Source organism: Columba livia, chromosome Z (assembly GCF_036013475.1).
Source record: "Columba livia isolate bColLiv1 breed racing homer chromosome Z, bColLiv1.pat.W.v2, whole genome shotgun sequence".
In the NCBI taxonomy this organism is placed as follows: Eukaryota; Metazoa; Chordata; class Aves; order Columbiformes; family Columbidae; genus Columba; species Columba livia.
In genome coordinates, this window is record NC_088642.1 from 50,771,860 (window position 1) to 50,784,231 (window position 12,372).

The 12,372-nt window shown below is 38.7% G+C and overlaps 1 protein-coding gene across 6 annotated transcripts in view; it reads left to right on the forward strand.

Moving 5' to 3' along the window:
- LOC102084168 (contactin-associated protein-like 4) overlaps positions 1-12,372 on the forward strand; it is a 257,060-nt gene that overhangs the window by 169,781 nt on the left and 74,907 nt on the right. For all 6 annotated transcript variants that reach the window (XM_065045789.1, XM_065045788.1, XM_065045785.1 and 3 more), the window contains exon 9: positions 7,877-8,026. In XM_065045789.1, the coding sequence (XP_064901861.1) occupies positions 7,877-8,026 (150 nt within the window). The remainder of the gene's footprint in view (positions 1-7,876; positions 8,027-12,372) is intronic.

Here is a 12,372-nt window from a genome sequence, read left to right on the forward strand (position 1 = left end):
ACAAAGTCTGAGGTCCACTTGGAATTAAATCTGGCAAGGGATACCATGGAAAAGAGCTTATTTAAGTACATCAACAGCAAAAGGAAGATCAGGGAAAATGCTGTTCTTCTGCTGAATGAGGTGAGTGCCCTGGTGACGTAAGTTGCGGAGAAAATTGAGTTACTATATGCCTTCTTTGATTCAGTCTTCACTGCTAAGACCAACCCTCAGGAATCCCAGACCCTGAAGGCAAGAAGGAAAGTCTGGAAAAAGAAAGACTTTCCCTTGGTTGAGGAAGGTCAGTGTCACGGAGGCAACCCATAGGTTAATTTAAGGGACAACAAGGTCCAAAAACAACTGTTATTGAACCGGTGAGAAACAGGGTTTTAGCACTCCAAAAGTGACTTAAATACAGGTTCGGATATCAGTTGAGGAAAATTATTGAGAGGCAGCAACTAATACAACAGGCGGTCCACAGTGTGAATGCACGTGGCTTCACCCAAAACAATGCTGGAGCCGTCCCTGAGTCCCGGAGAAATACACACTTGCCTAAACACAGTGCAGGACTATTTTTAAAGAGATACACGCACTCGTAGTGAGTATGGGAAGCATACACTCGCGATTCCTTGAGGGTAAATTTATAATACACTCGCAATCCTGTGAGAGTTAATTTACTTACACGTGCAAGTGTGCACAGATTCCTGCACGTGTTTATGTGGAAGCACGAGAGGAAAATACACTTGCGATTGTGCGAGTAAATAATTTATACACGTGCTCGTATTGGGCATGGAAAGTTACGCATGCAAGTGTGCACGGAAGGAAAATACACTCGCGATTGTGCGAGGATTAATTTTACACACGCTCATATGGAGCGCGGAAAGTTATACGTGCATATGTGCACGAAAAGTATAAATATACTTGCAATCCTGTGAGAAGTTTTACTCACATCTGTGGCGGCGAGGCAAGTGGAGTCCCCATCCCGGGGAGGGGGGCTCTCGACGGCAGCATCTTGCTCATGCTCCGAGAGACCCGCGACAATGGGCAGAGTCTCAACGAGAATCCCGTTTTTACCTGATCAGATCTGACTGTAGGCACTCTAGAAGCTTCTCTGCACCCCCCACACTGTCTGTGGGTGCCCCTGAAGCCTCCAAACATCCCCCACGCTGGGCGCAGCTCAGTGTGCCTTGGCACTCCCTTCTCCTAATGGCCCTGGCCAGGGTGCTCTGGGGCCAAACAAAAGAAGCTGTTAGCCTCAAGTAGCAGAGAAAGAGGGAGATGTGCCCACTCCTTCCATACTGAAGGAGGGAGGGGGAGAGAGGGGGGGGTGCATTCTGCCACAGTCAGGTTAGAGATCATTTAGACATACTGAACACCCACAAATTCATGGGCCCCAATGGGAGGCACCCATGAGTGCTGAGATAGCTGGCAGATGTTATTGCTAAGCTGCTCTCCGTCATCTGTGAAAGGTTATGGAGAACAGGAGAGGTGCCTGAGGTGCCTAGTCAGAAGAAAACCAATGTCATTTCAGTCTTCAAATAGGGCAAGAAGGATGACTCGAGTAACTACGGATCCATCAGTCTCACCTCCATTCCTGAGAAGGTGATGGAACAGCTCATACTGGTTGTCATCTCCAGTCATGTTGAGGAAAGGTTATCAGGATTCACCAAGGGGAAATAATATTTGACCAATCTAATAGCCTTCTGTGATGATATGACTGGCTGGGTAGATGAGGGGAATGTAGTAGATGTTGTCTACCTTGACTTCAGCAAGGCTTTTGATACTCTTAGGTAAGCTCAGGAAGTGTGGGTTGCATGATGGAACAGTGAGATGGATTGAGAACTAGCTGGATGGTAGAGCTTGGAGTGTTGTGATTGGCAGTGCACAGTCTAGTTGGAGGCCTTTAGCTTGTGGTGTTCCCCAGCAGTCCAGTCTTGTTTAACACATTAATCAGTGACCTGAATGAAGAGACTGTACCATCAGCAGGTTTGCTGATGATACGAAACTGGGAGGAAGGTTTGATACACCAAAGGGTTATACTGTCATTCAGTGAGGTCTGGACAGGCTGGAGAATGCGGCAGAGAAGAACCTGATGAAATTCAACAGAGGTAAGTATAGAATACTACACCTAAAAAGGAATAACCTCAGGCATCAGTACAGGTTAGGGGCAGGCCTGCTGTAAAGCAGCATTGCAAAGAAGGACTTGGGAGTCTTGCTGGACAGCAGGCTGACCATGAGCCAGCAATGTGCCCTTGTGGCCAAGAAGGCCAATGGCATCTTGGGGTGTATTAGAAGGGGTGTGGTTAGTAGGTCAAGAGAGGTTCTCCTTCCTCTCTACTCTGCCCTGGTGAGGCTGCATCTGGAGTACTGCATCCAGTACTGGGCTCCCCAGTTCAAGACAGACAAGGAATTACTGAAAGGTGTCCAGCAGAGGGCTGCAAATATGATTAGGGCTCTGAAGCCTCTTTTGTTTTTACAAGAAATGAGAGCTGGTTCTCTTCAGCCTGAGAAGAGGAAGCTGAGAGTGGATCTTTATACTTATTAATAAGGATGGGTGTCAAGAGGATGGGACTGGCCTGTTCTCAGTGGTGCTCAAGATAGGGTGAGGGGTAACAGGCACAGACTGAAGCATAGGAGGTTCCATCAAATCATGAGAAGAACCTTCTTTACTTTGAGTGTGACAGGGCACTGGAACAGGCTGCCCAGAGATGTTGTGGAGTCTCCTTCTCCGGAGAGATTAAAAACTTACTTGGATGCATTCCTGTGATACCTGCTGTAGGTGAACCTGCTTTGGCAGGTGGGTTGGACTAGATGATCTCCAGAGGTCACATCCAATCCCAGCTAGTCTGTGGTTCTGTCAAAACTGAAGCCCTCAAATCTCTCTCCAACCTCAGAGAGTTAAAAATTTACGTGAAATATGGAGAGGTTTTTGCAAAATATTATGATTAGTACAAACACACAAAAAGAAATCATTTATCCAAAATACTCACAAATCATCTGCTTGTTAGTATAAGACAGAAAAAGAGAGCAAAGCAGAGCCAACCAGAGCAAAGAAAAAGGATTTGGAGGTGAGGCCTCCTTAGTTTTAGTGCTGTGCCCCTGTTTCTTTTTGATTGATTGCTTACTTCAATTCCTGATACAAAATGAAAATTTTCTGGGGGGGAACAGGGGAAAAAAATAGAAAAAAATAAAAAATTAAACATGAATCTAGAGCTCATTAAGTTTTTACAGGTTGATAATAATCAAAAGTAAGATTTTAAACTGTTGATTTGTTCAGTAAAGGACTGTAAGCCAGTAATGTCCATAGATAATGCTGAAACTTACATAAATGTTTTGATGCTGTTTCTGTGGGTGTTAATAGGATCAGCCCTGGTATTTGGTATAATCTAAAATAACTGATGCACAAAGAGTAACTTTTTAGTTACAAAAAGTATCCCTAGGCTTACCATTTGAAAATGTCAATTCCTTAATAAGAATGTCAATGGCATGTAGTTAACAATGATGAATTTGGCTTTTTAGGAGCTATTTCAATTGCAGTTCAATTAAATGCTGTATGTTAAAGTAACTATTGTCATGTAGCATCATTTTATCAGAGCAGCTGAAGGTGGTGGCACCTTTAACATTTACTGTAGACTTTCACAGAGACCAATTTATTCAGAGTTGCAACACAATACATAACATTAGCTGAAACACCCTAAAAGAAATCTTGACACTCTCTGCTGAAACAAAATGTAATGTTCTCATACTATGTTAAGCTTACTCTTTGTAAAGTCTAACAGGAGGAATTGTGCTTGTCTTTGTGAAGACAGAAACTGCTGCAAAAATATCCTCTTCTGAGAAAGAGTTTATCATAACAAAACCATATGGGGAAATTACTCTTGAGTTTACGAAACGTTTATTGTTACACTCACTGAAGAAACTCAAGTCTTCTTTTGGAGATGGAGAAATGAAATTATGGATGGCTAGACAGGTTTATTTGCCTACAGGCAAGGACTTAAGACCTGACTTACACACACACGTACACATGACATTTGATAATTAATTCAGAGCATATTTCTTTGTGCACAGTTCTTAATTCATTATTATGTGTTTTTAAAAGATTTCTTCAACCATAAAAAAATGAGGAGAATGGCAAGTTAATTTATGTCTGATTAAGTTATGATAAGCAGTACCCTTTTCTTACACGATGATTGCTGAATGTCTTTCCTCTTTTGCAAGCTGGTCATCAAATCTTCACAAAGAAATAACATAGACTAAAAAAAATGAAATTAACACTAAGTTAATTTGTTTAGAACATTGAGAACCAAATTGAATTACAATATGTATAAATGCTTGAAATCTTATTACTCAGTCTCTTCATATAACCTTGTATTTCAACACAGATTTTAATTTTCATGCAGTTTTTAATTTCTATGAATTTTTTAATTAAGTGATGTTAATAATCATTACATTTGATCATTATACTTCAGGCTAATCTATAAATTACTTTCTCGAAACTATTTTTTGTTAGTTTCTTACTGACCTCCTAATGAGCTATATGCGTTGCCTTTTTATATATGTGTTCCTAAGGTTGGATGTCATTGTTCTGCAGGACCTCCCACAGCCCTTTTTTTTTAGTACTCGGATATTAAAATGATGGAAGTGCTACTAATGAGAATAAATGGATACCTTATTCAATAGCTACCTTATTATGCACTAAAGCCTAATTGGTAGTTTTTTCTCACTTGATTTTGGTAAAGCATTTTTAACACTCCTGGTAGTTTACCAGACAATATAATTTTCAGATGGAATGGAAATATTAGCAGTTCGTTGGCCTCCACAGTTTATGTGTTGCAGCACTCCATGGCTTCACATAAGAAAATGTTAATTTAATCAAGGTCATCAATTCAATACCTACACTGAGGTATTTTCTCAGGAGTGTTTTTTGCTCCCACAATGACATTCCTCAGTCCCCAGACTGAATGAAAGGGACTTTTGGGAAGTCTTAACTGAGCTAGATGAACATCATTTAGTATGTCTAATATACCATCTTGCATGAAGATGAGATAAAATATCCATCCCAAAATCATTTAGCAGGTCAGTATGAACTACAATAAACAAACCAAAAAGTTCAACATTCATGTAAGTGATTTTCCAGCAAGCAAAAAATTTTTCTACTTCTGTCAATCACTTAATCTTGTTTATGTTAGGACATTCTATTACCTACCTTGACAGATGAATATTGCAATATTTGGAATATGGTTTTCTCACCAGAAGGAGAAGTTACTGAAGCAGGATACAAAATTAAGAATTAAAAGCAATTATCCTTGAACAATTGAAATGAAACTACAGAGTTTATTGTTAGATTTAATATCTTCAGTAATGACATAGATGATGGGATTAAGTACATCCTCAGTAAGTTTGGTGGTGACACCAAGCTGAGTGGCACAGTGGATTCACTAGAGAAAATGGATGTCATCCAGAGGGAACTTGGCAGGCTTGAGGAATGAGCCCATGTGAACCTCATGAAGTTCAACAAAGCCAAGTGCAAGGTCCTGCACCTGGGTCAGGGCAATCACCAATATCAATACAGACTGCAGTTTGAATGGAGTGAGAGTAGTCCTGCCAAGAAGGACTTGGGGATACTGAGGGCTGAAAAAATAGATATAAGCTGGCAATGTGTGCTTGCAGTCCATAAAGCAAATCGTGTTCTGGGTTCCATAAAAAAGAGCTTGGCCAGTAGGTCAAGGGAGGTGATTCTTTCCCTCTACTCTGTTCTGCTGAGACGCCTTCTGGAGTACTGCATCCAGCTCTGCGGTTCCCAACACAAGAAAAATATGGACCTCTTAGAGTGAGTCCAGAGGAGAGCCATGAAAAAGATCAGAGTGCTGGATGGAACTTCTCTCCTATGATGAAAGGCTGAGAGAGTTGGGGTTGTTCAGCCTGGAGAAGAGAAGGCTTTAGGGAGAATTTAGTGTGGCCTTTCAATATGCAAAAGGAGGCTTACAAAAAAGATGGTCTGAGATTTTTTCCCCAGGGATTTTAGTGAAAGAACAAGGAGTAAGTGTTTTAAAGTGAGGTCAGATTTAGATGTCCCACCCCTGGAAATGTTCAAGTTGTTTCAGGTTTCGAGCAACCTGGTCTAGTAAAAGAAGTCCCTGCACATGGCAGGGATATTGGACTAGATGGTCTTTTAAGGTACTTTCCAACCCAAACAATTCTGAGTCCTACAGGAAAATATAGCATGTTGCAGAGGTGTGATTGTGGAAAACATCTTTCATTTGAAGTAAACATTAAAATAAAGAAACTCTGCTTAATCTTAGAGATGAGTTGAAAGAAGCTGGAGATTTTCTAGACAGGGATGGAAGCTAGAAAGAGGGAAATAAGTAAGTAGGGAAATAATTCATTTTTTAAAAATCTTAAAAACACAGTGCGAGAAGTGGAGCTTAAATTATATATATTTAATAATATAGTTTCTTATTGAAGGATAATTCTGCAATAATTCATAGAAGAAAACTAACTGTGTTACTGGGAACTGAGGAAAAAATATCTTTCTCAGACTCGATTTTCTGTGATATAAAAATTGCATTATTTCTATTCTTTGTTTTAACATACCTACCACCTCTTTCATGGAGTATATATAGTCCACTAAGGTTGACAGTGGTATAAAAGACTTAAGAACGTTTTCTTTGATTGTAATGCCTTGTTTTTTATTTGAAATCAGTAAACTTTTGATGTAGTCATTAAGTTCTTGCTATAAAATAGTATTTAAAAAGTAGGAGAGATGAATAATTGTACTCATTAAGTGTAGTAAGTTCATTTTATTTTGTTTCATCTATGCCCATCGTATTGCAAGGCAGCAATAATATGACCATATGAAGATCTTGTGTTTAGACTCTGGTAGTTAAAATTATATGGATACTAGTTATGTTGTAATTTAGTTATTTGAACCTTTTCATCTTTCTATTTTTATTTCTTTTCCTTTAGTTTGAACTAATCACTTAATTGGTGAAGTATTTCTCTAGAATACACAACACATTCTAGAAAGAAATATATTAATAGATGAAATTTCAAGAGGGAAATCACAGATCAAAAATCGTACACACTCTGCAGTTGTGAAAAGATTTTATGTAATTCGAAGGTGGTATTCTGTGTTCTTCACCAAAAGAAGTATCTCTGTTCTGAAGAACACTCAAGAACATGATTGACTGCAAGCACTTCTTAAAGATAGTAATATACTTACATACTGCCCTGCATAAAATTTATGTAATAATATTTATATAACTGCTTTCCAATATCAGGGATTTAAGTTTATTGCTTTGTGGCACCTTACAAATTGGTGCTAGAGGCTAAACTCTCAGAAAAATTTCCCATACATTTCCAGTAGAAGAGACAACTGAAATAAAAATGATCTTGTGACACAGACATGAAGGTTGCTGAAGCTTTTATCACCTACAGGATTTTGCTTCTTTTATTGGATCGTAATATAATGACCACCTTTGATTTTAAAAGATGAAGAAATCCTTTGTAATACTGCAGTAAAAATGTGTATTACATGTAAAAAACTTACAGCCATTACAATGATACTTTAATGAGAACCTCCTCAGATTAGGAGTATACTTTTAACAGTCACTACATTAAATTGATATGTTACTGATAATTAGGAGTATTACAAAGTAAGGCTTATTCACTGAAATTTTTATTTTTTTTCTTTATCGAATATGAAGCAAAGGAAATGACAAAGGTTCTGTTTTTACAAAAGACATTCGTGACTTTTTTTTTCTTTGTTATTATCACTTGGAGTTTTTATGTGGGATATGATTGCTTTACCAGTCTCTCCTCTTTTTAAGTCTATAACATTCAGGTAGTATCACAAATAATGGATTATTATACTTCATTTTGCTTTTTATTTTCCTTCCAGGTGCTGGATTAAACAATGGCCAGTGGCATTCTGTGTCCTTCTCTGCCAAAAGGAACCGTATCAGTGTAATAGTGGACAATGATGTGACCTCATCTGCTCATGCTTCCATACCTCTGCAAATTTATTCAGGAGATGCTTTCTACTTTGGAGGTGAAATATGTTGTTTATTTCTGCTGGCAACATCCCATAGTTAAACATCAAGTTTTCCTGACACATCTAATCAGAAGATTGTAATTATTTGGCCTGCCTTAAATCTTCTTTGCCTAGCTTGGATATCTCTCAAAAGAACTGTTTTTCAGGCACTGCTATGATGTTTTTGAGCTTGCGTTTCCTTAAAATTTTATAGTGTTGAGTAGAATAAATTATCACTCTAAATCCTTGGTGTCTTTCCAATATAACATTTTCTGGTATCATGTTCACAAGCAGACCCTAAATATAGGAACTGCTACATAAACATCCATGTGACTTTTCACATCTGACATCTAGCCTTCTCTGCTAAAAATACCGCTTGACCTGTTTGATGATATAGATAATACAGAATAGTGGCCTTGGCTAGCCAGATTTTTTTAATTTCCTCCCTGGCCCTTTCCCCTCAATTCCACGCCCCGTCCTCCCCCTGCCCCCAGGCACCCATGTTGCTCAAGTTCATATATCTCTGATCAGGTGATTTGTACCATTGCAGGGTTGATGGCACAGGTGAACAGACCAGGAAGCATGTAAGCAATTATTAAAAGCAGCATATTCAGTTAGTTGTACAAGGACATTTCTATTTTTCTTTTGGGGAGTCGAGGGGGCAAATTAATGCCGAGAACATTTAAAGTACCAACTGCATGTCCATCCCTCAACTTCCCTGGTTTCAGTTCTGTAGCTCAAATCAGCAGCTTGTGCATGTTGTACAGACTTGAAGAAAACTAGTAGCAGGTTTCTGAATTTAGAAAATTTTTTATTAAAAATTTATGTCATATACCACTATAAAAATGCAGACAATGTATTTTCACTTTCTTTTTAAGTTTGTATGAATATTTACCATGTTTCTATATTCTGGTGGTTAGGGCATGAATATCAGCCTTCCAGGAGACAGGTCCTGGGGACACAGTAGTTAGTTTATTTATTTTAATGAATACAAAGTATGCAAGAAATGTGTATGCTTAGCTGGGAAAATGTGTAATAAACGTGAAAGTACTTTAGCATTATGTCAGCACAATTTCTGGTCATGCTGTCATCAAGGATATGCTACCTCAGTTCTTGGATTAATAACTCATTGGAACTGTAAGGTCAAAAAAAGATTATTTAATATTGCAGTAAGTACATAGGGTAAATTTCATTATTAAAGGACTTCTTCCTATCTTTAATATTCAGTCCACAATTATGAGGAATCCAAATTTCATTAACATTAATGAAGTTTCCTTTTCTCTAATAGAACTAGAAGGCAGCTTCTAAAAGGCAGACACCAGAAAAAAATCCAAGAAACAATTTCGTAGACTAGCTAAGTGTAAAAGATAAAAACATTTTCCTCTGTCTCCGTTTTTTGTTTTGTTTTGTTTTTAATTAAGTGAGAACTTCACTAAAAGTACCTAATTCACAAATGAGTGTCAGATGTTTTCACCAGAAATTATTGAATTTGTTTTATCATTTTTGTTGTAGAATGCTGTAAAGATTGTTGTTAGACCTGTAATTGGTTTGTCTAATTGTGTGTAGTGCTGAAAAGTTACCGCGCTCCTATTTGAACTTTTGTAAGCTTGTGGATTCGCTGTTCTTAAAGCAATATACCAAGTAGATAATAAACGTTTTCCTTTAAAAAGGTAGTAACAGTTTTGAATAGTTTGGTTCTTCACCAGAGTAAAACACACTGCAAATTTACTTCCTTCATTTCAGTTTTAGTTCATTTTCTATCATGCACTTCTTAAAAACATACCTATACTATTTATGTTGTTATTCACTCATTTGAATAGATTTACTAGTGTCCACTGCCATATTGTTTTCCTGTATAATAAACCTCTGCACTGTCTTTTCAGGACTTCAGAAAGTACACAATAGCTCTATGGACTAGAGAGTGTCTTAAAAGTCACTGCTTCCTAACATCATGCAACAAGAAGGTCTTAAAATGTTGTGAACCACAATGCAGTATTGTTTAGCTAAGATCAAAGAATAGCCATTCTGTATAATTTCAGAAGCAGTATCAACCTTTGGTAGAAAGCCAAAGAAAAAAGCATTTAGGTGTATTTTGTCATGCAGTGTTCAGCTGCCAATGGGAAAAATAGCTCAACGGATGTGGTTTAAATCAAATCAGGATCAAAACAAATTATTTATTTATAAACAATATTTTATTGTCAATCAGTGAACAAAGCATTTCAAGATCAACAACACAATATATAAACCACAGTAGTAAATACTTACAGAATGTAATTCACAGGTTGGGTAGGACATCCAGATGTTATCTAGCACAACCCTCTGTTATAAATTAGCCTGATTAGATCAGGAGGTACAGGGCTGTGACCACTCAGACTTTGAACAGCTCCAAGGATAGAAATCTCATAACTCTTTTTTGCCAAACTGTTTTCATATTGACCACCCTCACGGTAAAAACACTTGTTGCTAATGTCTGACCAGAATTTACTGGTTTTCACTTCTGTCCTTTGCCTCTTCTCCCATCAGTGCGCAATTCTGGACAAAAAATCTGGCTCCGTTTTCTCTGTATCATCTTATCAGATGGCCTTATCTTCTCAAGACTGAATGGTCCATCTCTCTCAGTGTCTCTTCATACACCCTGTGCATCCAGCTCCCTGACCATCTTGGAGGCCTCCTCTGGACTCACTCCAGGATGTTGATATCTTTCCTCTACTGGGGAGTCCAGAAATACAGTACTCCAAATATAGTCTCACAAGTGCTATGTAGAGGGAAGGACACCTTCCCCACATCTGGTAAATGTACTCTTGACCATACAGCCCAGAATGCCTCTGTGCTACAAGGGCACATTCCTGGCTCATGGTCCACCTATTGGCCAACAAGACCTCAGGCTTTTATCTATGTATCTAGGCAGTTATCCATTCATCGTTACATGGACTTGTTCCATCTCCAATTAAAGACCTTAAATTTGTTCTTACTGAACTTCATTGCTTTTATTCCAGTTTATTTCTCCAGCCTGCCCAGGTCCTTCTAGTTGTAGCCCTACTCTGCAACATTTGAACCCTGCCTTCAATTTGGTATCAATCACAGGTTTGCTGAAAGTGCACTCCCTGCCATCATCCAGGTCACTAACGAAGACATTAAACAATGTAGTTCTCAGTATTCCTCTCTGAAGGACCTACTGTTCACTGACCGTCACCTGGACTTTGCATCATTAATTGTTTGCATATCCCAGACACATCTTATCAATCTGGTGTTAGGTACTATATAGAAAAATGTCAGAGGCTTTGCTAAAGTCAAGGTATCCAATGCCCGCTGTTCTCTCTTTGTACTCAGTGACCATCACCTCAGCAGGGAAAACAAAGAGCTTGGTCAGGCATGATTCAGCTTTGAAGCTGAAGTTACCCAGTTATCTTCTTGTCCTTCACATGTTTAGAAATGTCTTCTAGGAGGATTTGCTCCATGAACTGGCCACTGTGGTAAGGCTGACTGGCCTCAAGTTTTATGTGTCCTCCTTCTTGCCTTTTCTCAAGATGGGTTTAACATCCACCTTTTCCAGTCATCAAGAAGCTCACCAAGTTACCAAGCCTTTTTGAGAATTAAAATTATAATATCTTCACAATTACCATGGCAATTGTTGACTTTGGCCACCTCCTGCGTCACACTTGGGTGCCCCTTGGAAATTTTTTTTTTTTGGTGGGTCCTGTTTCCCTTCTTCGTGCTCTGCTAGGACATGGGAAACCTAAGGTTTTGGTTTACCACTGAAGATGGAAGGTAAAAGGCCTTGTACCAATCAGTTGTTTCCAAGACCCTTGTCACTACTTTCCCTGCTCCATGGAGTAGTGTAACCATAATGTCCTTGCCCTTCCTTTTGCTACTGTTGGCACATGTAGAAACCTTTTTGTAAAGCTTCTTATTCTGTGATAGTTTTAACTCTACCTGATGTCCTGGATTTCCTAACTGCTTTCCTAGACATGTGGATAATGTTTTTGCATGTCCTTGCTTCCAACTTCTGTGTACTTTCTTTTTGTGTTTGCACTTACTCAGGAGCTCAGTGTTTATGTTTACAGGCCTTCTGCCACACTTGCTTAACCATTTTGATATCAATATGGGCTTTTCTTTTGCTCCAAAGAGTATTTTGTTGAAAAATATCCAGACCTTTTGCTCTCAAAACAAGTAATGAACAGACCAGCATTGGCTCTTCTGAAGTCTGGGATTGTAATTCTGCTTTTTTTTTCTTGCTCTCTTCCTTGTGGATCATTACCTCCACCGCCTCACGTTTGCTGTAACTAAGACTGTTCTTGACTTTCACATTTTCAACCATTTCTTCTTTGCGTACAGGTAGCAGGTGCAACAGAGCATTTCTCCCA